Raw genomic sequence first — 27,785 nt, 5'->3', positions numbered from 1 at the left:
CCACTATTTCTTTTCAATTTTAAATCAGTTGCCAAGACTTAACAAGCAGGAAATTCACATGGGAAGTCCTGTTTTTAGCTCCTCTGGAAGAATCTGACTTAAGGTGAGAGCAGCTGGCTTGGGCACACTCCTCCTGTCCCTATCTACCTGCTGTTCTCCTTCACCTCACCCACCCGGATCCTACAGGAATCTGGCTTTGACATCCTGCTTTAAAATGAAAGGAAAGGCAAAAATAACTAGCAAAACGCAGGGACTTAAACAGGCATACACAAACGTTAGAAAATATTCCAGTAGCTAGTGAGAAACAGAAGAAAGGTGAACAGACCCAGTTTTGGCCCTGAGCGCTCCAAGCTGCGTTAGAGCGGTGTGGTGCAGAGGGCAGCCATCTGGCGGACACCGGGGGAATAATCAGGACCGAAATCTGCCGACCCAGAAAGCTCCACAGAAGGGGAGTGAGAAACCAGTTTTATTACTGAATAAGCATTAAGTCAGACTTGTGGTACACGTCACAGGCAATCTGCTAAGAGACTGCTAAATAGAAAGTCTCTCTTAGCATCAGGGACAATTCAATTTTTTTTATTTCTGTTTACCTCACACGAATGAAAGCTCAGCTTCATGCACAACTCATTTACTTTTATGAGGGTATTATTTTCCTCACAGAAATATCTTACAGTAGGCCCTGGCTGGTGTAGCTCAGTGGATTGAGTGCTGGCCTGTGAAGCAAAGGATCACAGTTCGACTCCCAGTCAGGACACCTGCCTGAGTTGCAGGCCAGTTCCCAGTGGGGGACACATGAGAGGCAACCACACATTGATATTTCTCTCCCCCTCTCCTTCCCTTCCCCTCTTTCTGAAAATAAAATATTTTAAAAAAAGAAATATCTGACAGTAGAATTAAGAAACTACCAGAAAATGGAAATGGTTCAGCACCTTCATAACTTCTTCAAGAAACCGTGTTGAACTTCCGTTTGCATAGGCAGTTTGTACAACACCAATATTCAAATTTTCTCCAATCTAGACAAAAACAATAATTACCTTGCATCAAAAGTAAAGACACTACAAAAATATTTTTAAAAAATTAAGGCAAGCAACAGAAATACTGCAAAAAAGAAAAGACATTATAAAAGCAAACTTCTAAAGGATGACAAAGTTATCCACGACTCCAGCAGTGCTTTGGTTTATGCAATAAATAACTCAAAGGAAAGAGTAACTTCAGATTCCTAAACCAGTTCCCCCAAAGTTGAAATGACTGGAAGTACCATTTCTTTCTCTATCTCCCAACCACAAATATAGGAATTTCCCCCAAATTGCGCCTTTGACACATTCCAGTGACTGCTACAGAACTACCTCACCATAAGGCCTGTTTTAAAGGGCAGCCAGTCACCCCCACCGCACCTCCAACAGGAGCTCCGTAAGGAAACTGCTGATGAGTGCTGCTATCTTGTCTCCATCTATGAGGTGAAAGCGGCCGTCTGCATCAGAGTAGTAGTAAACAATTCTGTCCGCATCGCCATCGAAGGAGCAGCATCTTTCGTTGGACTTCATTTCCATTCCTAGCACACAGAATAATTAAAAGAGCATTTCTGTCTAAAAAATGCGAATACAACTCAACACAAAAAGTTTTGGCTTTTTTCCTTATACTAATTACAAGGGACAATTTTTTTTCACTGAAGTATGATCACTGCCCTTATATGTAAGCATGTCCACTATGATTATTCAAGAAGTATTTAAAATTATCCTCCCATCTAAAACCAGTGTCTTAATAGTCACATAGTATGCAGGCTTAGTGGTAGTTTTTACAAGGTAAATTCTTTCACAGGTAACTGAAAAAGCAGCATTCAAAACCTATGCTGAAACTTGACATAATGCTAAAATAAAATTCTATTTTATGCCAGCTAGTTTGGCAAGACATGTTCCCATATAGTTTTTTGAAAGCTACAGGTATTTCTGAATGCAGTTTATCTAGTCCTACGATGTCCTTTATATATAAAAAATAATCAGCAATAGATGAGGTATGTGCTTTAATTCAGATAGAAGTGATTTTTATTTGTTCATACCATAAATAACAAGAAACGTCAGAAAGTAAAAACACAGAATTATATATAACCAATGAGAAACTTTGCTGGGAATATTACTATCAGGCTGGCTACAGGGTACAACTTAAGCCTCATGAAAGCCGGGGCTTATGGTTTCATTCATACTGTAGCCCCAGTGCCAATGGCAAGAGGGAAAAAAAGCTCATGATTTACAGAATGGATAGAGCAGGGACAGAGAACTGAACTGTCAGTGAAGTTAATAGTCAAACCTAGCAATTCAAGGAAAGGAGCTTAAACTGGTTAATTAAACTGAAGGTTTAAATGCTTACTACAGCAAGGCAGAAGCTGCCGTCAGTGAGAAAGGCACCGAGAGACCCGTGCACAGCTGAAGGGTGTGGGTCCTGCCTGAGCGGCTAGGGCTGCTCCGCTGCAGCCGGCTAATGTGAGAATGGACATCTTCTAACTTGGGAAAGAGAAGCCAGATTCCAGTATTTAAGTAAAATCAAAGCATTTTAAGTGGTGGTAACTAATGCAGTTAAACACAGACACATACAACAGACCAAACAAAACACATCTGCAGGACAGGCTAACAATTTTGGATCTATAATGTACCTAAATATAGACCATCTCTTACTACAACCACACTCCAAAGAAGTCTGCCTGCCTACTAACATGCCCACTGTGGAAAACGCTGATTTGGGGAACAGTTACAATTCAGCAGTTGGATTCTCCTTCTATAGCATGTCTAATTCTAAAATGAAAAACAAGGCTACTTAACTATTGCTACCCTCTAGGTCAGTAATTCTCAAAGTGTGGTCCGCAGACCCGCACTACCGAAAGAGCCCGGGAGTCTGACAGAGATGCAAATTCCCATGCTATACAAACCCTACCCAGACCCGCAGAATCAGAAACCCCGAAGCAGAGCCCAGGAAACTACGTCAGCAAGTTCTCCAGAATGCCAAATCCCGACCGTGCTCTCCCCACCATATTTCACATGTGTTGTGAGGAGCCCTGTGGCTCACAGGCAGAGAGGGGTCACGTGGGAATGGCACTGATAAGTGCGAGTAAGCTCAGAGGTCTAAACACTGCACATCAAAGCCCAGCTACACCACTCTTCACTCATTCAGCCACTCGTTTATAAATGACATTAGTTTCAAAGCTCCAGAAATAATTTTTTTTACATACCTTGTGGAGGTTTCTGATGACTTTTCACAAAGTCGGCCCCACATAAATGGTTGAGTCTCCCTTCAGTCCCAACATTGAACAGCTGAAGCGAGAGCCCCTGGGAGAGGTAGCGCTCCATCTCCCCCAGCTTCAGGGCCCCTATACCGTTTGCACAGTCAACCTTGAGTGACTGAAACCCATTTCCACTGCAGGAAGCCTTGGAACAAGAGGCACAGGGAAGAAAAATTTCAAGTTCTAAAGGCAACGTGAAGCATAAAGCATGTACATGTAAAAACCCTCCATTATTTCAGTTAGCTCATCTAGTTCAAACCAAGAAACAAGGAGTACACACATTCAGATGAAAATCATAAATATCACAGTAAAATGTTTAAATACATTTTTGAACACTTTGACACTGGAACAGTTTCATGATTAAACGACTGATGGAAATGGAACTTGTTAAATGAAAAATTAACTTTCATGCTAAAAGCCATCGCTAGATAAAAAAGGACCATGTGTCTTGGGGCCTTGAGTCTAAAACCCCAGCAGCATAGCCAGACAGAGAAGACAAACACGACTGCCATCATCCCAGTTTTTTTGCAAGTGTTTTTATACCTCACATACAGGGGAGAAAGGTGTAAACTGTTCTGAAAGGGTTTACATTAGCTATAGACAAAGGGGCCAGGAGAAGGGGAAGTGGGCAGCTCTGGGATGTTTGCACCCTTGGATAGAGTGTGAGCAGGTCTGGGAAGTTCATAAAAAAGCAAAGGCCTCATGGGGTTGGAAGACACCTGGCCATTCTCTCTTCAGAATAATCACAGACATAACACCTGGAACTTAAACTGAAATTCCAACAGACACACTTGAATGTGAGCAGCCTTTTGTTAGTTGGTCCACAGCTATTAACGAGCTAATTGTTCTGTCTCTCTTGCTCTCTGGATACTGTAATTTAGAACATCTCAGATTTTTTTTTTTTGGTCAAGCTTGATAAGCATTGGCCTCAATTAAGCAAAGTCCCTTAAAAATAATGTTATAGATAGAATGCGCAGTAAAAACATCTGTCATTCTCTTCACAGCATATAAACCACTGGGCATTTTGTATGTTTTTTTCTAACTGTTGGTCTCCCTTCGTTATAACCCTCACTTCAGAATATAAATTCTATGAAAGCAAGGGCTTTGCTTTGGATTACTGTGCCTGACAGAAACATACACTCAATATTTGTTGATCAAGTGAATTTAATTCCTCAAATCTCATGCAGGTTTAGCAAGCCAATATCCTTAACAATGAAAATCTTCACAACACCAGGTATCTCAAGTGTGATGCCAATAACACCAACTTGCTTGAGAGTAAATTCACATGAATGAATAGTCATTAGCACAAGAACACCACCTGGTTTGTTTCCCCAGCGATCTCAGACTGTGTTACATGCCTTGCCAAGTAAATGCCCACACACAGTTAGGATACAAAGCCTAGACTTTAGTACCCCAGGAAAGAAAAAGATATGATGAATTTTTGGGAAAAGGAAGAGGAGTGAAAAACTATGCAATTACAATAATAAATTATTCAATAGCTGTTATTCCATTTACTTGAATAAACTACAAGCACATTCAAATTTTCACCTGTCTGGTAAGTTCCACGAAGGCCGCAGACAGTTTCTGGTAGTAACCGTCTAGGGTTGCCTTCCCATACTGGCCACTGGTATTTCGACAGTACACCATGTAGTGCAGCTGGGGCGTCGTTAGAAGGCCGTAATCTGCCAATACAAAAAACTATTTACCATGTTTCTTCATAAAGAGAAAAAAGTTTAAATGGGTTTGTACTATAGGAATTTCAGGGTGCAAAAAGACATCTCAGAAAACACAAAATGCTAACTTTCAAATAGCACATCCACTGAAGTCATTAAGAATGTGCATCACATTGTGGTATTGTAATCTACAGTAAGAAATATATATTTGGTCTTTGTCCCCATTGCAGATGGAATTTCTAAACCCTTGGAATTTCTTAAGCAAAGAGAGCAATGAATTCTCTTTTGTTACATTAAAAAGGTGACCTTGGGAAAGCCCTCAGGTAACCTAAGGGCTGCTTGCCTGGGGAACCAATCACAGGATTATAGGGCATTTTCAGCCCTCCCCCTCCACCTGCCAATTTCAGGGAGGGAGGCTGGAGGGGCTAGAGATTAAGTTCAATCACCAATGGCCAATGATTAACTCATTTATCCCTAGGTAATGGAGCTTTCAGGAAAATGCAAAGTCCAAAAGCTCAGGGTTCTGGGTTGGAGAACATACGAAGAATGGGCAGTGGCAGCTCAGAGAGTCTGGAAGCTCTGAGCCCCTTTCCACACATCTGGCCTTATGCATCTTCTCATCCTAGCCATTCTTGAGTTAAATCCTTTATAATAAAGTGGTAACCTAGGAAGTAAAATGCTTCTCCATGTTCTATGAGCTGCTTTAGCAAATTAACCCAAGGAAGTGAGAACATCCAGATCGGTCAGAAGCCCGGGAGACTGGGAGGTGAAGTGGGTGGGGGATGGTGGTCTTACGAGGTAGGATCAGGCAGTCAGTGTCAGAAATAACTGTTTGGTGGTATTAAAAAATATATACATTGGACATAAGCTCAATTCTAGAAAAAATATGTACTGGGAGCAAAAAAAAATCATTCAGTACAGAGAATAATAAAAACAGAGCGATACAGAAAAGTACTAGTTGAGTTCTATTTCCAGTAACACTGCAAATTACATAATTAAGGTAGACACTCCTACAAACAATCAAAAGGCTAACTAAAAACTCTTTTTCAAAAAATAACTACAGTGCCAATATGTTGCAGGAGAAGTAGACCAAAATCTGTGGAGGTAGAGGAACTCCAAGACTGAAGCCAAGGAGACAGGTTTTAATCTCTGGCACTCCTCAAAACTTGAAATTGCGCTATGGTTTTCAGTGAAAAAAAGTCCATGTTGTTCGAACATGGGGAACCCAGTAGAAGACCAGGCTCCAAAGGACTATTCTTTAGTGTAAGAGTGAGTCAAAAGTGAACCAAAAGTGAGTCAAAAGTCTCCTCCCAGGAGTGCCATCTGGGAACACAGCACAGCGGAAGAGAAAGCCCGTGGCTGAGGAGCTATGAGCGTAACCACAGCACAGGCCTCCCATGCATTTCCAGCCCAAATCCCTGTAACAGCATGGGTCTAAAAGAACCTTGTCATCAAAGAATCATGTCATCACCAGCCAGGTGATACTCCCAGCACAAGCAAACACAAAACTCTGAGAGAAAGTTATCTTTATCATAAACCTCAAAAATGTCCCACAAATAATTTTTCAAAAAAATCACCAAAAAAACCCAAACAGCTTACAGTCAAAAATCTAAACACACATACAAACACACAAAAAGGTACCATGAACAAAGAACAGGAGAAATGGACCAGCATCCAATAAACATTCAATGACTAAATCTGTCAACGGTCTTCAAAGTCATGCACCAGAGTTTGCACTGGAGGCAGGAAGTCATTTTATTCAATAAGATCTTGAACCCTGCAGTCATAAAAGAACTGCTGTTTTATGAAGCCAACTTTGGCTCTGGTAGAAGAATTTGATGAAACAAAAAAGTAGGTAACAGCTTAGACCAACTCAATGGAACCATCAAAGGAGGAAAAACACTACTCCAAAACACATATTAAAGGATGAAACAAATTTTGTGACCAATATCAAAATTACCAAATAAACATTTAGTAAATGACTATACACAGTTACTCAGTAAAAAGCACAACCGTCTATTCCACTGATAAACCCAGAAACACAGAAGCCATTCTTTACAGCTCTATCCTCATCACATCACAAAATCCTTTCACTTAATTCCAATTTTTTCCATTTCTCTTGCTGTCATCACTCTTGCACAGTCTCTAGCTGGTCTCTTTTTCTTTCTTACAACCTTCCTATCCCTCTCCATATAAGTGCCAGAATGACTGGCTTAAAATGAAAACATAACCATATTCTCATGCACAAAATCCTTCAAAGGAATCCTGTTGCATTTGTTACAAAACCCAGACCTTTGCCAGGACCCATAAGGCTTGGAAGAGCTGGGCCCTGCTTACCTCCCTCATCGTATCTTCCACTAGCTTCCCCCATGCTCTCTCCCTGTGCTACAGCTCCACTGACGTTCTTTCATTTCCTGAAATACCCTTATGCTGAAGAGAGAAATGAAGTTTTAAAAAGTTAACTAAAAAAATTTTAAACTACAAAAAAACGTAATTGTTCTAGAGACAGAATCAAAGTGCTAAAAATATCAACCATTCTAGGGACAGCAGAAGGAATAGTTTTGGGCAGAGTGAACAAAGACAAGGGCGAGCCACTGAGTGGAGGCGCCACCCAGACCCATGCATTGCAAACCGCAGGCTGCACTCTTTAGCAGGTCACGGAATCCAATAAACACACCAGCAATTCTGCATTTTCTAATGAAATAGATGAATGTATATTGTGTATTATGGGTAAGCACTATTTACTGAAACTTTTATTTCAGTTATACACACAAACACACATACACACACCCTGATACATAATGGGTTTCATATTGCGGTTGTGATATGCAGTGAAATAGTCTACTGGAGGGTTGTAAACAGCGAGCACTCAGTCATGCCTGATGAATGAATACGTAAGTAAATAAAAGAATATACACAGCTGCTGTGTATAAGATGGCAGTAAAGATGGCCATGCAGACATCAGGCAGAGTGAAAGGAAGAAGTGAATAGTCACATCAGGAGAGACAGAGGAGCCCACAGAAATGACCAATAAGGAATAGCAGCCAAGGAAGGAGAAGCTTAAACAAAGAGGGAGTCAAAGTATGGACAGCTACCAAGACAGCAACTGAAATAAAAATCTCGAAATATAAATTCTCTGAGTTCTTTTTAAGTCGCAGACCCTTTTGAATACCTCACAAAAGCTATGGATTCTCTCCCAAGAAACTCAGTGCATGTGCAGGTAACACGTGCACACTGCACTGAGCGGAATGCAGGGTCCTGCAGCATAATGATGCCCTCCCCCACCAGGCCCCAGGCCAAGTTAAGAATCCTCACTTTTATGGCAGCTTTACAATTCAGAGTATCAGGACTCATTTTAGCGGAGGACAAGCATGGAGACGGGCCTATAGTAGGATAAGTAATAACTAGAGGAGCAACGAGAGAAGGCAAGCGCACAACTGGAAAAGGCCAGATGAACTGTGAAGGAAGGGAAGACACAGGTGCTGGAAGGGAGGCTGAAAAGGTTAAGAGACAAGAAAGATCTGACACTCGGAAAATTCACCTCTAAGCACAGAGGAGTCACTGCATTCACAAGGGGATTCACATGCAAAAAGAGGATTATAGCCTCTGTTTTTTGGCATTTAATACTTCAATTTGTCAAAATAGGTGTGAAAAGCCTGTCAAAATTTAAAGGCATGATTATAAGTAGACCAAAGATACTCCCCATCACCCTTAGAGAGAACCCGATCCTGACAAAAACTCTGCTGGACTGACTTCTTCAAGTAACTTCAAGGAGTGTTATATCAAGAAATTTAGCCTTACTAAAGAAAGTAGTTTAAGATGTGCTTCCTATATATTCTGTATGTAAAACAAAATATGTCCAGAAATTTTTTTATTTTTTCATCTTAAAAGGTAGTAATTTATATCTAGTTCATTAAAAAAAACTTTATAGGCCCTGGCTGGTGGAGCTCAGTGGATTGAGCACAGGCTGCGAACCAGAGGATCGCGGTTCGATTCCCAGTCAGGGCACATGCCTGGGTTGTAGGCCAGTTCCCTGCAGGCCAACTCCCAGAAGGGGACTCACGAAAGGCAACCATACATTGATGTTTCTCTCCCTCTCTCCTTCCACTCTAAAGATAAATAAATAAATAAAATCTTAAAAAAAAAAAAAAAACTTTATAGCATTTTCAAACCTTCCTAAAATAAATGTCTTCTTTTCTCACTTTTTAAAAAGCTTTTCAAAGATTAATTTACCCCTCAGGAGAACTACATACCATGAAATTGACCTCCTAAAACAGTGATGCCATCTATTACGGAATGTGAAAGTTTCTCGCTGCTGGGCCTAGGAGAGAAAAGGGAAAAAACAATACATCCCGTCCTGAAACCAACATGGTGGCTAGTTCTGAAAACAAATGCTGAAACTATGTGCAACAAATACTAGAATAGAAAGTTCACTGTGTATGAGCTGAGACCAATCAAGTCTGAAAACTCTGAAAAAATAATTTCCATAAAGTATAAGCAGTCTTTCACAATGCTATTTCTTGGAAAGATGGTAACTTTTAAATGGATTAAGAAAACAGAAATAAAGAGCATACCAATGACACCATACCAAGTGCCTTTTCAAGCATGGCAATAACTGCACAAAAACATGTTTTTGTAAAGGAAGTCAAAGGCTGCCAAATATGACAAATTTGTAAAAATAAAATGTTAATATTTTACAGTGAACTCCAGCATGAGAAAATAATACAAATACATCACACAACAGTAACACAGATTATAAAACCAATCTCTAGAAATAATGAGTTAAAATCATGTGTTCTCTAGGGGAAAAAAGTAAACCTACACAAGTGAAGGAGTGGGAGACATTTGTCAAGTACTTCTCTCGTGCCAGGAAACACATTTTGCACACACGATTTCACGTAACCCTCACCGAACCCCTGCATTAGGACTTCTCATCAACACTTCAGAGATGAGCAATGGGAAGCTCCAACAGGTTAGAGTGGACAGTAAGTGTCAGAGCTGGTGTCGGAGGCCAAAGAAAACAAGTTGCAGCAGGGACTGAGTCCCCACATCCTACTACAAAGGCCAGGTGGCACGAAGCCTCTCGGGGTGGTCCTACTCAATTTCTTTCAACGTGTCATGGGCACTAAACCTGATACAATTGTTTACACCGAGTTTCCAGAGCTGCGTCACCAGTAACTCGGATGGTCACCTCGTATCTCTCCCAATCACCACGAAGGCATCTTGCTGCAGATCCACAGCTGCTTTCTTGCTGATGTCCAGTAACACATTCTGCATGTCTTGCTCCTCAGCATTTGCCAAACAGGTAGCATGTTCTTCCCAGGAAGGTGCCAGCATTTCACCCAAAGGATCAACCAATTTGACACCATTGTCTTCCTTAAAAGAAAATGATAAGTCATCTGAAGTCATCTGTGCATATTCAAAAGGATGAGTTGAGGAAGTAACCGCAAGGTGTTTTTTCTCCACAAGGGGCAGTGGTGACTGCGTAGCTTCACCAGTGACCCCTACTGAATGCCAGGTACTAAACTAGGCATTTTACGTACATTAGCTCAGTAAATCCTAAAGACCCCGCATATCAATCTATTATTTGTAGTACTATTCCAAGAAAACAATGATTCAGATTAAGTAATTTGTTTATATTCATACAGCTAAGAAGCATCAGTGCTGACATTAAAAGATTAAGTCGATCTCACTCTCATGCCCAGTAGACCACACTAGTTTTAAAAGGCTGACATGCGTGCACACTCATCAATTAACTGACGAGGGCACAGACAGAGCAGAATGAGGGCACTAGAGACTCTTCTCACTATGACTCTAGACTTGAAGCCCATCCTGACCACTGTGTCCACCGGTGGGTGGCACAGAAGCTGAAAACTGACTCCTACCTGTTCTGCTCAAATTTCTGAAAAAAATAAAGTGTAGTTGAGAGTAAATGTCAACTGAAGGAAATACCTCAAAATTATTTTAAGAAATTCTTCTGGAACTAGCAGTAAATATGAGGTTTGCCTACAGGTGATTAATCAATTATGGGAATTCAAATACTTAAACACTTCATGTATTTATAGTGATGCATATTTGTAAGTTGGGTCAGCAAAGTCCTCGTTTGGGGGGAAGAGATTACAATCCTTCATTAATCTAAATAGCTTTAATTTATTGTTGATTTAGCTACAAATGCAAAATCTTTTGCCCCATCAACCAAACAAGCATATTATTCAAACCACATACAGTGGGCAAAAGTAGGTTTACAGTCATTCATAAGAAAAATGATACAAAAATTAATAAATAGAAGAATAAACTGTTTTGTATCCTCAGAACTATAAACCCACTTTTGCCCCACCTGTCTTAGTGAGCTACAGAACAAAATAGTTTAGTTGTGTCAAAAGGAATATTTTGATAAAAAATTGTCATAAACACTAACACATCGGCCAAATCAATAGTTGGCCCTAAGGTCACTTTTGGATCCCTTGAACCTCCTGTTTGGCTATTTCTTCAGAACAGGAAACTATTCCCTAGGTATTAAAAAACCTGTCTGAAAATTTTCAAAATGTGCTAAGTCTTTGCAAGTGTGGATTAAGTCTTTAATCCACAAGATTAAAGCTCTTCCTCCACCTTGGGTCTATTAATTTCTGCTAAATTAACAGAGGTAAGACTTTTTATTACTGATATTTTGACAGTACAACTAGTTTGGAAGGACATTCTGTTATTTCTCTAAAATGGACACTCCCCTAAAAATAACAGTCTCACTTCATTCCCTCCACACCCTCAAAGAGTCACAAGCTAAATGACCACTCATAAGAAAAAGTTGTTTCAAATCCAAATGCAAAAACCAACAACAAGGCACATTCCTAGAACTAGAATTTGTACATGGGGTCAAACTTCTCAGACACACTAAGGTTTGGTCTTATAATGAAAGGTTCCTTCCTCAGAGCACTAAATACACACCTCGGGATTGTGTGATGCTGTTACCATGACTCCTATTGTAGATTGCATCTGTTTTGACCTGAGAACGGCTAATAACCCCATGCGAAACATGACATGATCAAGATGCTCTGCTTTCGTCCGAAATCCAGCAGTCCCATACTGAAGAATGAGTCCGTTGGGCTTGGCATGCACTGCTGAGCATTTGGTGATAGCTTCTAAATCCATGCCTACAAAATTAAGGAATACTTTTCAGGCACATGAAGAAATCTTTTAAGGAGCATTTAATTCAAAAATGCCACCCCAAACTAATAGGCATGCCTCACTTTACACCTCCCCAGAGAACCAAGTCTGGGAGAGAAAAGAATGATAGAGCAAATCCTGGAAGTCAGTATCACGCAAAGGTCCTGCCCCACTTATACTGTCACTCCAGGGCAGAGGTCGCATGGGCTCCAACTCATCTCCCGTGATGGTTCCAGATGGGCCCCGCACAAATTTAAAATGGCCCACTCTCAACTAAAATGAAGATTCCACACATGGATTCAGAAATTCCTACAAGAGCAAAGTTCACCTCACTGTAGAAAGAGGGCAGCTTAAGCCTGGGCCTCAGTTAGACAAGCGAAGTTCACATAGGTAGCTGGTGACACTGAAGCCTAAGGTCATATTCTCAAATGGACTGGCCTGCACTTCCAAAGTATCTGGGAAAACTGTGAAGTTCTTTTGCACTTCTTCCCAGCCTACAGAGACATATTCCAAGATGAAAAGCAAAGGGTAACAGTCTCCTCTCCAAAATGTGACAGTGGATTTTTCTATTTTCATAAGGATCAGGACATCCTTCTAAATTTAAGCTCTGAAACTGGCAACATCTTCCTTCTACCTTTAATTAAAAAAGAAAAGCAAACAGCTTAGCCCTCTGGCCCTACTTAGTCCACTTAGTCACCTTGTTCTCTGGGATACTCCAATTTTAAGTGGCGCTTGAGGCTTCCAACATCAGTTGTAAGTACTACTCAACTTCCTGGGTCAGTCCCATTTCCAATCATCCAAGAGACGAGGAGCAGCCCCCCAGTTACGGGCCTCACCACAGGCATACCTGGTAGGAATTGTGGCTTGGGATACAGTCAACAGCAACAAAGCAAGTACTGCAATAAAGCTAGTTATAATACTTCTGCTGATGGAGGGTCTTGCCTTCAATTGGTAAAATGAATAACATCTGTGAAGCGCAATAAAGCTAAGCACTATAAAATAAGATAAGCCTGTATCTTGTTTTCTGCACTGCCCGTAATTCAATGAACAAAAGCTAAAGGAAATAGTGAAAAATGTTTGCTTTTGTTCAGTTGGCAAAAGCTAGCACTCAGAAAGCTAACTTAGTTCAGTCCAAAGTGATCAAATCTCTTTCACAAGCAAGAATACATTTTGTTAAAAACTGACCAGTCAGTAATGTGCATGATTACTTACAGGGCGTAAACCAACCCTGCTAAGTCCAAAAAATCTTTTTTTTTTTGAAGTTACGATGAGTGCACCCCTAAATGCGTTTTAGGTGCTGAAACCACTATCGATGAATATGTGAACGCTCTTATTAAAAGTATTTCCAAGTCCACACAGTGCCCATTCTGAAAACGTTAAAAGTGTCCCCCTGCCCTCCATTCCAACATCAACACCTCCTCCGTTCCTCCTATACCCTTCCCGCCGCAGGCCCCGGGACCCTGCCCAGGCCGGCGGAAGAGACTGCGCAGCACGAGACCCTCGGACCGGCCCACCAGCCGGTTTCCTCCACGCAGTGGCGAGTGGGTGTGTCCTGCGCGCGGTCCTCGTGCCAGTCCGTTAGCCTAACCACCAGCCTATAGGGCGGCCGAACCCCTGTAGACCGCAACGTCCGGTGTCACCTCCAAGCCTCAAGGCCCAACTCACCTCCGCCAGAAGATTCACCCTCCCCTCCACGGAGCAGAGAAGCTGCCTCGCGGCGGCGCCTGGAACCACCCTGGAGCTCTCAGACCCGCAGACGTGGCCCTGCGTGGCTTCCGCCTCGTCGCCACGCCCCTCAACCAATCGCTGTGAAGGAGGGTTCTCTCGCGGCGCCCCGCCCCGCCCCGCCCCGCCTCCTCCCGGATCGCGCGCAGCCAGCGCCTGCAGTAACTGCGGAACCGGGCTCTGAGCGGGTTTGGGGCTGTTTCGATTGAGTGACCAAGAAGGGTGAGGCCTCCGCTGTGGCCCGGGGTTTGGGGCCTAGGGTTGCGGGCCTTCTGAGCACTGCGACCACAACATGCCCAGCCCCTCCTCCAAATTTGGGTCTGGGGGTGGCCAATCCCATCCATTGTCGTGGGAAGCCGATCCCAGTGATCTTGGATGGGGTTGGGGGAGTGCCTGTCCCGATCTGAGGCCTCTGACGAAGTGGTCCCGGCCACAGTGAAGGCCACCAGTTTTTTGCATCCGCTTCTTGATTCTCGAGGTTCATCTTCCAAACCGTTGACTCTGGGAGGCCTTCTTGGGCCGCCACTCCCGCCCCATCTCCATCTTTTTAAGACTAAATTTCATTTATGTAACTGTAGGACACCCCCCCCCCGCCCCGACCCAAACTTGGGCCCCTGGGGCGGAGGCAAATGGATTCAAATCGTCCAGAGCTCTCCTGACGCCAACCCCCGTGTTGTTCTGTGTAAAGTCGTAAAGGCCCAACCGCGATGCGAGGGGGGCCGTGGGGCGACAACTGGCGTTGGCGGCAGCGGTGCCCTCGAGACCCCAAAGCCTGGGGACCCAGGGCTCCGCCCCAACGGCACTGCGGGGTTCTCTCACCGCAGCGTCTAGCTCTGCCCATGCCAGAGACCTGGGAGGATTCAGAAGCTGGGCCCTTTGCCTATTCCCAAATTCAGGCTTTCAAAGTGTCCACAGGTGTTTGCCAACCACCTGCAAAGAAGTAATTCGGAACACTTGTTGAAAGTCCACATTCCCAGATCTAGATCGGAAGTGGAAGTAGGGGAAAGGGACTGGGAATCTGAATTTTAACGAAGTATCTTGGGGGATGTTGCACATACTAGATAGATATTGGGGTCCAGGAGATAAAGGAGAAAGCGTAAGCGTGCCTGTTTGTGCCCCTAAGTCTCAATGCTTAGTGTTTCTGCAAAACTGCTTCCGAGCAAAGGGACCTTCGGGAAATTTCGGTAGGCACTGCAGACTGACAAACCCAGGGTCCCTGGGCCTTTCCAGTTTTCCTGGCAGGTTGATATCAAGGCAACAAACATGTCCTCCACCTCTACGAAAGAGTGCCTGCAGCTTCAGCTGCTGGAGATGGAAATGCTGTTTTCCATGTTTCCTAACCAAGGAGAAGTAAAACTTGAAGATGTAAATGCCCTGACGAATATAAAGAGATATTTGGAAGGCACAAGGGAGGCGCTGCCACCAAAAATTGAATTTGTGATTACACTCCAGGTTGAGGAGCCCAAGGTAAGTGCCCTGAGTTGTTTTAATTGTTGTCATGGCTTAGTTTTTATTGGAAACACCTGGGACATGAGCTTTTTGCTCCAGGAAGCAAATAGAGAATATTCCAGATGGGTGTTTTCCTTTAGTCGTCTGAAAGCAAGATGTGTGAAATATAGGGTGCCCTGTAAGTCATCTTCAGCAACATCCTGGACTGTACATAGACACTCACTCTCCTTTTAAACAAATATGCCCAATTTGTTTTATTAAAAACATCTTACTGCCATTGTTCTGCTCAGTCGTCTATTTTTTTACCAGTCCAACTATTATAGGATGGACACTCTTGTACACATGTGACTTTTACAGATCTAAATGTGGTTTTCAGCACAAGTGGCTTTGAAAGGAGTAAATGAATGTTTCTCTGGTGGCACCCGGAACACAGAAAGCAAAAATAGATAGCAAAATCTCAATTCTAAAAATGAAATTACCTTCATCTTCAGATCCATTTACCTCCAGCACTAGCGCAGCATAGGAACCAGTGGACTCGGCATCTGAGGACAACTCTCTCAGATTCTCCAACTCACCCTTTGTCATTCCCTGATAGGCGATGTCTTGGGTCCCCAGACTGGATTCAGTGCCCCTGGATACACATTTCAGTGGATCCCTATAGTCTTCCACAGTAATGCTTCTCACCATTGAAATTAAATACTTGCTGCATGTAATTACTTAATGTCTGTCTCCTTCACTAGGATCTAGACTTTTCACAAAGGGCAGAAATAGTGTCTTCACTTCTTCATTCTAGCACAGGGTACCTGGCATGTGGTTAGGTGGGTTAAGTGTTCTTCAACTAGAATGAATGAATGAATGAATGAATGAATGCATAAATGGAAGGAATAGTGTATATAAAGTATTTAATATGGTATCTGCACTTAGCTGGTAATAATAGCAATAACTTACATTTAATAAAATCATGATAAACTGCCTTAGGTGATTTTATGGTTCTTAAACCTATTTGATTTTCATTTTAAGGTGAAAATCGATTTGCAAGTAACCATGCCTCACAGCTACCCCTATGCAGCCCTGCAGCTGTTTGGACGGTCACCCGAGCTTGACAGACAGCAGCAGCTACTTCTCAACAAAGGTCTCACTTCTTACATAGGGACGTTTGATCCTGGAGAGCTGTGTGTGTGCGCCGCAATCCAGTGGTTACAGGACAACAGTGCCTCCTATTTCCTGAACAGAAAGCTTGTTTACGAACCGTCTACACAAGCAAGGCCAGCTAAGAACACATTTCTCCGAATGTGGATCTACAGCCACCATATATATCAGCAGGACCTACGGAAAAAGATTTTGGATGTCGGGAAAAGGCTGGATGTGACTGGATTTTGTATGACAGGAAAGCCCGGTATAATTTGTGTGGAGGGCTTCAAAGAGCACTGTGAGGAATTCTGGCACACAATTAGGTACCCCAATTGGAAACACATTTCCTGTAAGCACGCGGAAAGTACTGAAACAGAAGGAAACGGGCAGGACCTGCGCCTTTTCCAATCTTTTGAAGAATTACACCTAGAGGCCCATGGTGACTATGGATTAAGGAACGACTACCACATGAATCTGGGCCAGTTTTTAGAATTCCTAAGAAAACACAAAAGTGAGCATGTTTTCCAGATATTATTTGGTATTGAAAGCAAAAGTTCAGATTCCTAGAAAGCTATTGAAAGGCCTATGCCTGTCATTTCACCAAGTCGATATTTCTGTCAATAAAACCCCAATAAAACGGCTGGTGGCTGTTGACCATCCCTGTGAGAAACCTAGCTCCAGAATTTCTGCATAGGCCTTTTAACTTTGTACGAGTGCAGTGGTGATGTTATCTGTATGTTCTTGTGTTAACTGAAGACTGCTTAACTGTAGCTTCATAAAAGCAGACAATTGAACCGGGGAAGCCGATTTCATTGGAGAGGAGTCCAAAGCCCACAGTGGATGTCAGGGTCCAGCTGCAGCTGAGGTCGTAAAGAGGAGTGACACACCACCCCCCCTGCCCCTGCCGTCATGATGCTAGCATAGCATTCAGTTAGCACAGATGTTGTTTCTTTCGTTACTGGAGATGTATTCTAAATCAAGTTTAAAATGAGAACAGACAGCATGTTTGCTACGGTGCTTACTTTATGTTAAAGCCCTTATTCTGAGGTTTTTTTTCTTTCAGTAAAAGAAAGAAAATCAGTTTCAGATCCTGTCTGTAACGGCAGAGGAATCAGCAATCTCAATAGTGATGAAGACGACCCAAGTTCTTTGGGTGTTTACATCAGCTGATTAATGATACTAATGCTAATGACACCAACATTCTTAGTTCGTTTCTTGTCCACAAAAAATGATTTGTCTACAACGTGTTCCACAGGTAATGCATCCTGGCGATGTTTGCCCGGGTACCAGGGCGAGGGCTGCCAGAGGCCCACTGTGGATGCCCCAGGACCGTCCTGTACATTTTGATGATAAGTCACTGTCCTCTCTTCTGAAAATTCCAGACACCACAGGCTCCACCAGGCTTTTTCAAAATGAGATTTATTTTAATGGTAATAATTCGTATTGAAGTAGCACTTGCCAAAAACCCTTTCATGACAAAGTATCTGCCACATCCAAGAGTTTCCACGAGTCTCCTCTGTGTCCAGGAGTGCCCTGAGCTGCCTTTCTGTGGCTTTCTCTGATTCCCATGGTTTTGCCTACTACCATCCTTCCTCGGGGGACATTTTATTCTGCTGGGTCCCAGGCACCCCACTGATGTCCTGGTTCTCTCAGGACACCAACGCTGGATGCTGAGATTTAGTAACTTGGAGGGGAATTCCTCAGTCCCCATATCATGGTAAACTGTTAGACGCCCATCAGCGCTGCACGTGCTTACAGAACTTTTTATGACTACTTCATGCTGGCTTTGTGCTGTGTCTAAGATGTAGACACTTGTCTTTGGGCTAGGGTGAGGACAAACGGAATAGCAGACCAACTCATGACCTTCAAGCCTTGGAACTGGGTCCACCCCATTCTGCCTGTGCTCTTAGCTCAGAACGGGTTTCCTTCCAGGCACAACTAGGGCCATGGGCCTGCCTGGCCAGATCGTTCGGCTTACACACCCCAGCTGCAGATGTGGGACTCAAGCTGAAGCCTCACACTTATTTTTCAATACAAAAAAAAGGGGGAGAAATAACACTTACATGGACTGAAAACAACTCTGTATAGGATTTCCCACATGATTTCCCCCCAAACCAACTAAATGTAATTAGCATTCACAAGTTCTTTGGCTCTAGACAGATGTAACTCCATTAATTTTTTTTCCTTTGAAATGAGACAGTAATAATGTGCCAAGCACCTAATACATGCCTAAATCACAGATCTGTCTAGGATTAAATTTGCAAAAGTAGTGATAGAGAAGCTTAAAGAACTGAAATATGGAACAAAAAAACATTATTTACATATCAAATGAAGGGAATAAATTCTAGCTTATGAAATCTTTTTTGCCTCTAGCTATTTCTGGTGATAATTTTTCAGAACCTACTTTTATGTGACCTATGTGAGTATACAGCAATACTTCACTGCTATCAGAAGCACTAATAATAGGCATGAATTTTCAGAGAAGTGTAGGTTTTTATAGAGAAAATACAAATACGATCATTCAAAACTCAGCTGGGTATGTACAGTAGACTGCTAGTTCTGTTTGTTCAGACTGATATAATAAGCAGACAGCACTCCACACACACACAGACTTTGGGGAACTGTCCCTTCTCTCTGTGGTCTGGGAGAAGTGAATGAAACTGCACCGCCCACTGGCAGCCTCCCGTCAAGGTGGGTCTGATCTCTTGCCTCTTACCTCTGCAGCGCCACCTCCACTTCTGGCCTGCTGAATGCTGGGTTATTTAACTCCTCCTTTGAGCTACCCCATGCCCGCCCTTTTTTTCTTGAAAGACTATCTCTGTTGTAACTGAAGAATCTTGATACTGCATAGAGACATTGTATTTTTAAAATAGTTATTTAGAAAGAATGCTCGTTTTACATGTGGTAGTGTCTTTAAAATGTAGTGAACTAAATCACCATTTCTTCAAGTATGTACTCTTGCTTTTCATTCCTAATTGGTCTAGTATGTGCTAGGCTAAGGGCTGAGGGTGTGTGTAAAATGGATGGAGGAGTCGGCCAGATGGCTTGATGGACCACAGCCCGAGGACTTGTAAAACATCCCACACTGAAGCAGAAGTATGTTGCCCGGGGACTTGTTTCCGTATATGATGGCTTACACGCCGTCCATCCCTTCTGAGAACTTGAGAAGGCCTGGAGGGAGCCCATCTCAGGTCTCCATATAACTCTTTGAATAGAACAATTTTCTTTCATTTGCTTTCACCTCAAGTAGCCCAGTGTTAAGTTGAAAGAATAGGCATTTTCTGAAGAGAGCATGGTTTGCTCAAAAAATCCTGGTTTTATACAGAATCCTGATTTGCTCCAAAACTCTGAGTCCACTTGATCTCCCTCATAAGATCCACACAGTGGAACTACCATATTCTTAGGATCATAAGATGCTCCTAGGTTTTACAGGAGGAAAACAGGAAAAAATTGAAGCAAAAAATGTGGTAAAATACATAATAACCCGTGAATCCACTCCACCGCGCCCTCAACAGCAAGCCAGGTAAGCTGGATTCAGACTATAAGACGCACCCCCATTTTCCTCCCAAATTTGGGGGAGAGGAGTGTGTCTTATAGTCTGAAAAATACTGTACTTTCAGTGCAGCCAGGATCAGATGGAGAGGTTTTTCTTCTCAGACCAGTAAAGGCTGGAAGCACTTGGATCACCCATAAATAGGTTTGAGTACTGGACCCAAAATTCAAAAAAGCCCACCAAACACTCGGTTCCTCCTTAGTCGTGGGTGGGACAAAGTACACAATTTGTTGTTATGGAGGGGACGCTCTAGCACGCACCAGACTTGGGCTTTCTTTGGACTGACCATCTACCCCGCAACACAATGGACGTCAGCAGGTGTCCATGGAGCCTGACGGCACCTGTGCTCATGGTCCTGCGAGCACAGCAACATCAATGCATTCGACCAGCTTGATGCCCCAGACAACAATGAGATCATTGAGGCCCAGGAACCAGAATTATATTCTGGGACAGTGTCATAGAGTTAATGAAACATTGATAAAAGACAATCTATAATGTTACCTGTTGAGGGTACAAACTGCTTGGGGGCCCTCTACTTGCTGGAACAAAGGAGAAACAAGGGAAAAATCATTGGCCAAATCAATAGCCACCTACTGATTCGCTCCAACAAAGAATTTGTCAGACACCAGCTGTTACTCCTAAAGATCCATCAGTCTCTTGCACATGCCAAAGCATGTTAATTCCACAAATAGTAAGAATCACACTTCTGCTTATTCTAAAGTTTCCGATGGTGGGACTTATCCCTGCAAATTATTTGGCATTTCCTGCCAGAATAATCCTTTTTTAAAATACATTGGGGATCCACTGTGGGGATATTGCCATAGGTGATGAAGAACTCCATCCTAACTCTACTGGGAAAATACTACAAGATGGGTTTATTCCTGTAGCATTCACTTTGTCACATAGAGTCCTCAGAAATCTGCATTCATTCAGACTATGGCCAGATGATTTCCAAAAGGCCTAGTGGTTTTCTTCATGCAGTGCACTGTTGCCCTAGGAAATGCAGCCACAGAGGAAGATGTTGGGAACATCTACATTACAGAGTTCTTCACCTTCGTATTTGTATCTGTGATTGGCAACGTGGTGAGGGCCCTGACACTCAATCGTGGTGGCTGTAGTCAGGCTTTTCTGCTGTTGTTATACATGTCAGGTAGACCTGTGTGGGCTGCCCACATATTTAGACCTAAGCAAAGCTGATATTCAGCTATCAGACGCTGCTGTGGCTGTACCAGTTGTATACACTGGCATTCACTTTTCTTGGTCAGCACTTGTGCTATCCCAATTGTTACATTGTTCACCAAAATTTCAGGACATGGGGCCCTGTGATTTACTGGCCACCAGCAAAGATTTCTGTAGACTAAGCCATTCTGAGCAGAGTAGATCTGCTTCTGTTATCATCGTTTCCACCTTGTCTCCAGCTGTTAATTGCTACAAGTGCTGCTGCTGCTAAGGTTCTATCAAGCCCGAGATTCTGACACGTCCACTGAAATAAGGGACGCATTTTAACCATAGCATTTCCCATAAGCCTCCAGAGCTTACAGAGAAGAGTCATTAAAATGCTTTTCATGTCCTCAACAAACATTAGCAAACCGAATTCAACAATACATTAAAAGGATCATACACCATGATTAAATGAGAGGTATTCCTGGGATTCAAGGATTTTGCAACACCAGCAAATCAACCTTATATGCTGCATTAAAAAAATGAAGGATAAAAATAAAAAGATCAACTCAAAGATGCAGAAAAAGCATGTAACAAAATTCAACATCCATTTATGATAAAAACTCAAAAACTATGTATACAGGGAACATACCTCAACATAATAAAGGGCATATATGACAAGCAGAGAACTAATACCAACTCAATGATAAAAAAACTGAAAGCTTTTCCTCTAAGATAAAAAACAAGGCAAGGATGCCCACTCTTGCCACTTTTATTTAACAAAGTATTTAAAGTCATAGCCAGAGTACTTAGGCAAGAAAAAGAAAGTAAAGGCATCCAAATTGAAAAAGAAGTAGTAAAACTGCCTCTACTTAAGATATCATGATATTATATACAGAAAACCCTAAAGACTACCAAAATACAATACTATTAGAACTAATAAACATTCAATAAAATTGCAACATATAAAATCAATATTCAAAAATCTGTTGATTTCTGTATAATAGTAATAAACTATAAGAAAGAAAAACTAAGAAAAGTATCTCATTTATAATTGTATCAAAAGAAATAAATAACTAGGAATAAACTGACCTGAGGAGATGAAACACCTGTACATTGAAAACAATAGGACACTGATGAAAGATATTGAAGATGCAAATAAACAGAAAGATATTCCATGCTCAATGACTGGGAGAATTGATATTGTTTAAATGTCCATAATACAGATTCAATGCAATCCCTATCCCAATTCTAATAACATTTTTCACAGAAATAAATTCTAAAGTTTGTATGGAACCACAAAAGATTCCAAATAGCCAAAGCAATCAACAAGGCTGGAGACATCACACACCCCGATCTCAAATTACACTACAAAGCTATAGTCATCAAAACAGGATAGTGTTGGCATGAAAAGAGACAAATACATCAGTGAGGCCGAACAGAAATAGCCCACACAAATAGAGTCAATTAATCATGACAAATGAGCCAAGAATATACACAGGGAAAGGACAGTCTCTTCAACAAATGACACTGGAAAACAGAACCACTACACAAAAATCTGGTCAACATGGATTAAAGAGTTGAATGAAAGACCTGAAACTATAAAACTCCTAGAAGAAAACATAGGAAGCAAACCTCTTAACATTGGTTTTGTCAATGACTTTTTTGAATTTGACAACAAAAACAAAGGTAATGAAATAAATGCACAAATAAGCAACAAAAGTACAAATAAACAAGTGGTATACCATCAAACTAAAAAGTTTTGCACAGCAAGGCAACCCTCACCAAATAAAAAGGCAACCTACTAAAAAGATGAAAATATTTGAATCATATATCTGATAAGGGACTAATATCCAAAATATATAAAAACTTATACAACTCAATAAAAGCGAAAAAACCCAATATGATTATAAATAGGCAGGGGATCTGAATAGGCATTTTTCAAAAAGAAGATATAGATGTCCAACAAGTGCATGAAAAGATGCTCAACATCTTTAATTATCAAGAAAATGCAAATAAAAACTACAATGAGTTATCAACTCACATGTGTCAGAATAGCTATTATCAAAATGGCAAGAAATACATGTTGGTGAGGCTGTGGGGAGAAGAGAACGCTTGTGCACTGTTGGTAGGAATGTAAATCGGCGTAACCATTATGGAAAGGAGTATGGAAGTTCCAAAAAAATCAAAAATAGACCTACCATATATGATCCAGGAATTCTACTTTTGAGTACTTATCTATAGAGAATGAAAACATTAATTCATACAGATATATGGGCTCTGTGTTCATTGCAGCATTATTTGTAATAGGCAAGACATAGAAACAAACCAAGTGCCCAAAAATGAGTAAATGGATAAAGAAAATACGGTATAAATGAATGCTATTCAGTTGTAAAAGGAGTAAAGCCCTGGCTGGTGTGGCTCAGTGGACTGAGTGGCCACCTGTGAATCAAAAGGTCGCCGGTTCAATTTCCAGCCAGGGCACATGCCCGGGTTGTGGCCAGGTCCCCAATAGGGGACATGTGAGAGGCAACCTATCCACATTTCTCTCCCTCTTTCTCCTTCCCTTGCCCTCTCTCTGAAAATAATAAAATCTTTTTTTAAAAAAGCAAAATCCTGACATTTGCTACAACATGGATAAACCCTGGAGGCATTTTGCTACATGACATAAAACTTACATGTGGAACCTAAAACAAACAAACAAAGCACATAGATACAGAAAAGAGACCGGTGGTTTCCAGAGATGGGGGTAGGGGGTTGGGGGAAACCGGTGGGATGGGTCAAAATACACAAATTTCCAGTTATAAAATAAGTAAGTCATGGGGGTGCAATGTATAGCATGCTGACCACAGTCAATAATACTCTATTGCATATTTGACAGGTGCTAAGAGAGTAAATCTCGCAAGTTCTCATCATGAGAAAAACAAATTTGTGAGGACTATGTATGGTGACAGATGGTAAGGAGACTTATTGTGGTAAGCATTTCACCATATATACAAACATCAAATCATGTTGTACACCTAAAACTAATATAATATTATATGTTAATTATACCTCAATTTTAAGAAATGTTTTTCATGGATGCTGCTGTTCCCTTCACCAACGTGTCTGTCAAGGCCTTAGTGACAGTCACTGGTAGGCCCTCTTGGGAGATTAGTAGGATTAGAATAGTCTGATCTGGACAGAACAAATCCATTCCAACATTGTCATTTTTGTAAATCTTTAAATTCCTTTACATTATTTCAAGGTGTGTTTGTGGTCTCAATTTTATGTCATGTGGGCCATTACTAAGTCTATATTTCAGTAAACTAACTGAACCAACAAGCAGAATCCCTTTCAACTCTTTAAAGCCGCGCACTGAACCCGGAGCCCGTGGCAAGTACACACTATCAGACAATTCCACCCAGTCCGAAACCACACCTCTCCTTCCTCAGCACATTTTCAGAATCCCAGACATTTTCCTCAAGTGTTGCCAACACAAAGGAGCCAAGTCTAGAATTCTCTGAGTGGGAATCTTCTCCTGGGTTTGCCCTTTTTATTTGTACCCACTATAGCTCCTCCCCATGATAGAATCTGACATTATGTGTGTAGAAATAAGGAGCAGTCGTGTGGGAAGAGGAGGAGGCAAACTGGGTGAGGTCATTACAGGACCTTCCAGCAAGGCAGTCAAGACATCTTCAGACAGGAAGAGCTCCCACTTTGATTAGCGAGAGGGGACATGTCATGTGTTGTGGCTTGCCTGGAGTTGGGGGGCTGTGGGGTTTCCTGGGACACATGACTTAACAGCAGTCAAGCATGAGCTATATTATAGTTCACCTAGTGCAGGGTGTCACAAGTCTGCCAAATGCCCCTCGCCATAGGTCCCCACTCCAAAACCAGGTCCTGCTGTGTCCTGGTCAATACTCTCAATTCGCATGAGGCCTGGTGAGTCTGTGAGTGCAGACTGCTGGTGGAATCTGGCAAACAGCAGGTTAAATCAAATCTTGGTTTTCCGTTATTTCAGTCTTACAGGTGGTAAGAGAGATGAGATCCTTTTAGCAAAAAGGATTTTTGGTAAAAAAATAACTATATTTATGTGCCTATATTTTAGAAAACTATAATATATGGCATGTAATAAATGAAGTTCATACTGAAATAGCTATTAAAATTTTAAAAAATTTGTAACATACTGTCACATGACCACCCATTAAGACCCAGCATTATTTTAAAATGTAACGATACTTTAAGAGAAACACAATTATTTTATGATTTTATTCATTCACTTTTTCTATGCTTTAATAAATCTTTTGCATAGGTTAAGTACATTGAGTTAGAGCTACAAGACAAAATGGAAACAGACAAAAACTGGGTGTTCTGAATCTTTTCAAAATAACTATCTTTAGAAAACTCTTGACTAGATGTTACTTTCAGAAATACCCCCACCCCTTCTACTCACATTTAAAACAATTTGTATAACCTGCAACTTCCAATAAAATCATTTTTATAGTACAGTTTACCTTGAACATCTCTTTGTCATCTTTAAAAGCATTACTTCAAAACCAGAAAATTCTACAAATAAGTAGCAAATGTTATTGTACCTGAGCTTACGAATTTAAAATCATTTCCATTGGTTCAGTGATTAATTTCTAAAGTAAACCTGGAAACTAACATGAATTTTGGGGCTGTAACTATTAATGGTAATTAGAGTATTTTAATTTCTAATTAAAGATAATTTCTGATATTAGGGAAGTGGTTATCAAATTTTCTCCAAGTTCAGAGGAAATTGTGTTTATTGTAACAGCACAATGAGCTCTTAATTACTGAGCAAATCAAGAGGACATTAGAGCAGATCACTGCAGTGGGAAGTCAGCTTGTCCGGGAACCGTGCCCTTGCTCCTAACGCTGGAGAGAGACCTTTGTCTTAAAAGGTTGACTGCACAGAAAGCCCTTTCTCAAGGAACTTATCTATCTTTTCTGGGCTCTTCCCACTGAGCTGGCTGTGCTGAACTGAAGGGACCTACCTCGGGACAGGAGCACAGTCCTTACAAGCCAGGCAGCGGCAGAGGGGAGCAGAAGGGCAGGGCACCCGCCCGGTCAGGGGGGAAGAAAGGTGCTGTTAGAGGGGGCATCTGATGGAGGCCATGGCGAGAGGAGGATGCAGCAATGGGGAAAGAGTGTTAAAATCTAAGGCTGCCCCGGGCATTGTAAACAGCAATGATCTTTCTTAGAAATGTTAGAATTCAGTTCACCAGAAGAAGGAATATAGTCTAGAGTTGGAATAAAATACCTGAGAGGTTGTATTTCTCTAGGCAACAAAGTGTTGTTTCTGTTTTTAGCAAAAGTTCATCTATGTCTAAATATATTTCTGTGTTTATATATATGTGTGTGTATACACACACACACTCACACATTATATAAAAAGACTTTTAACAAAATGGTCAACAAAAAAGTATGGATTTTCATTTTAATCAAAATAATTACTAATTTTGGTCTTCCCATTAGTTGCCTATCTAAGAACAACTGAGTTTCTCAGTGGTAGGTACAACAGCTTTTAAAGAGAACTTGGGCAAAATAAGATAGAAATCATAAATAAGCAGAAAGTAAATAAACTGTCTAATGTGATGTTTATCCTAAAGTATGTTAATATTTTTCCATAAATTTTTAGATTGCTAAAGTAAAACTATCTTATCCTATCATATACAAATCATTATAAAAGATTCCAATCTTTAAAAATGATGAAAGACTTCAAGATCTCATTAGTGGAGTTAGACTAGACATGTCAACTACTAGGCTACTGTTGAAGTTTGGTCTGTACTTGCTGGGCCTCTTTGGGCCAAGAGTAACACTCAGGTAGAATCTGGTCATAATCGGTGCTATACATCTGAGAGCGGACGAAGGCCTCCTTGTCCGGGGGCTCAGGGTAGACGGTGGCTGTCTTTTCTTGGTACGCATCTTTCACAATCTAGACAGAGGAGAAGAATATCAGTTAATTTAATGAACAGATGTGATGGTGAGCACATGTCAAAAGTTTTATCTGTTTAAAACATTAATTTATAATTTATACCTTCTCTGTTTTCAAAAATATTAAGTTGTAGTATAAAAGCACACATCCACAAAGAAGATACAAAATGAAAATGCAATTAGAGCAAGAGGTGAATATAATATCAGCAACAAAGGAAAGTGTGTATAACAGAGATTTAATAAAGGATGACCAACCAGAATTTCTCAGATAGGACAATGGCAAATGTCTTTAAATGACCTGACTGATAATAAATTTGGACTAAATATCATAACATTCCTACTAAGTCTGAACTCAGACACCCTGCAGTTTTAACAATCCCCATTCAGACCCCAGCCTCTCACAAAATCTTCTTCTTTATTCATCCCGGCACCTCCTGACTCTGCTCACTAATCAGCAGGCCCCCGTGGGCCATTTCAACAGTTCCTCCTAGGATCACGGAATCTCTCGCTTCCATGTCTTTGTGTCAACGCTCCCCCTTCCAGTCCCCCCTGGGGAACCCTCGCCTCGGCGCTGGCTTTCTCCTCTCACGCCATCTCCTGCCATTCCCTACGTTTCCTAATCTTACTTGAGCCTAGGTGGGGACACATCCTCCTTAAAAAAAAAAGGAACTTCCTCTCATATTTCCCACAAGGCAACTTCAAACCGTGCTTTGTTAAGTCT

The 27,785-nt window shown here is 41.5% G+C and overlaps 3 protein-coding genes across 8 annotated transcripts in view; 1 reads left to right on the top strand and 2 right to left on the bottom strand.

Moving 5' to 3' along the window:
• PGM3 (phosphoglucomutase 3) overlaps positions 1–13,884 on the bottom strand; it is a 31,183-nt gene extending 17,299 nt beyond the window's left edge. Inside the window, exons 1-9 of one of the 6 annotated variants that reach the window (XM_037039399.1) lie at positions 13,771–13,884; positions 12,324–12,414; positions 11,887–12,092; positions 10,136–10,320; positions 9,198–9,265; positions 4,820–4,953; positions 3,221–3,416; positions 1,395–1,552; positions 930–1,013 (exon numbers count right to left, since the gene is read on the bottom strand). In XM_037039399.1, coding sequence (XP_036895294.1) covers positions 930–1,013; positions 1,395–1,552; positions 3,221–3,416; positions 4,820–4,953; positions 9,198–9,265; positions 10,136–10,320; positions 11,887–12,090 — 1,029 coding nt within the window. In that variant the 5' untranslated portion in view covers positions 12,091–12,092; positions 12,324–12,414; positions 13,771–13,884. Of the gene's footprint in view, positions 1–929; positions 1,014–1,394; positions 1,553–3,220; positions 3,417–4,819; positions 4,954–9,197; positions 9,266–10,135; positions 10,321–11,886; positions 12,093–12,323; positions 12,415–12,802; positions 12,923–12,952; positions 13,084–13,770 lie in introns of those variants that run through there. The other 5 variants (XM_037039401.1, XM_037039398.1, XM_037039404.1 and 2 more) reach the window with 5 other exon arrangements.
• Positions 13,885–13,966: 82 nt separating this feature from the next.
• On the top strand, positions 13,967–18,911 carry RWDD2A (RWD domain containing 2A). Its single transcript, XM_037039421.1, has 3 exons — positions 13,967–14,052; positions 15,061–15,297; positions 16,300–18,911. The coding sequence occupies exons 2-3, from the start codon at positions 15,094–15,096 to the stop codon at positions 16,975–16,977; spliced, it is 882 nt and encodes a 293-aa protein (XP_036895316.1). The 5' UTR covers positions 13,967–14,052; positions 15,061–15,093; the 3' UTR covers positions 16,978–18,911.
• Positions 18,912–25,360: 6,449 nt separating this feature from the next.
• ME1 (malic enzyme 1) overlaps positions 25,361–27,785 on the bottom strand; it is a 157,833-nt gene continuing 155,408 nt past the window's right edge. The window contains exon 14 of the mRNA XM_037039460.1: positions 25,361–27,065. Within this exon, the coding sequence (XP_036895355.1) occupies positions 26,895–27,065 (171 nt within the window). The 3' untranslated portion in view covers positions 25,361–26,894. The remainder of the gene's footprint in view (positions 27,066–27,785) is intronic.

Source organism: Sturnira hondurensis, unplaced genomic scaffold (assembly GCF_014824575.4).
Source record: "Sturnira hondurensis isolate 20B ecotype Veracruz unplaced genomic scaffold, ASM1482457v3 Scaffold0025370, whole genome shotgun sequence".
Lineage (NCBI taxonomy): Eukaryota > Metazoa > Chordata > Mammalia > Chiroptera > Phyllostomidae > Sturnira > Sturnira hondurensis.
Note: the sequence above shows the minus strand (reverse complement) of the source record. Positions and strands in the feature narration are given on the sequence as shown.

Bases quoted from the DNA above. Each gene is read 5' to 3' on its own strand.
- RWDD2A (XM_037039421.1), top strand. From the start codon at position 15,094: ATGTCCTCCACCTCTACGAAAGAGTGCCTGCAGCTTCAGCTGCTGGAG. The intron at 15,298-16,299 runs GTAAGTGCCCTG...TTTCATTTTAAG, and splicing joins TCCAGGTTGAGGAGCCCAAG to GTGAAAATCGATTTGCAAGT.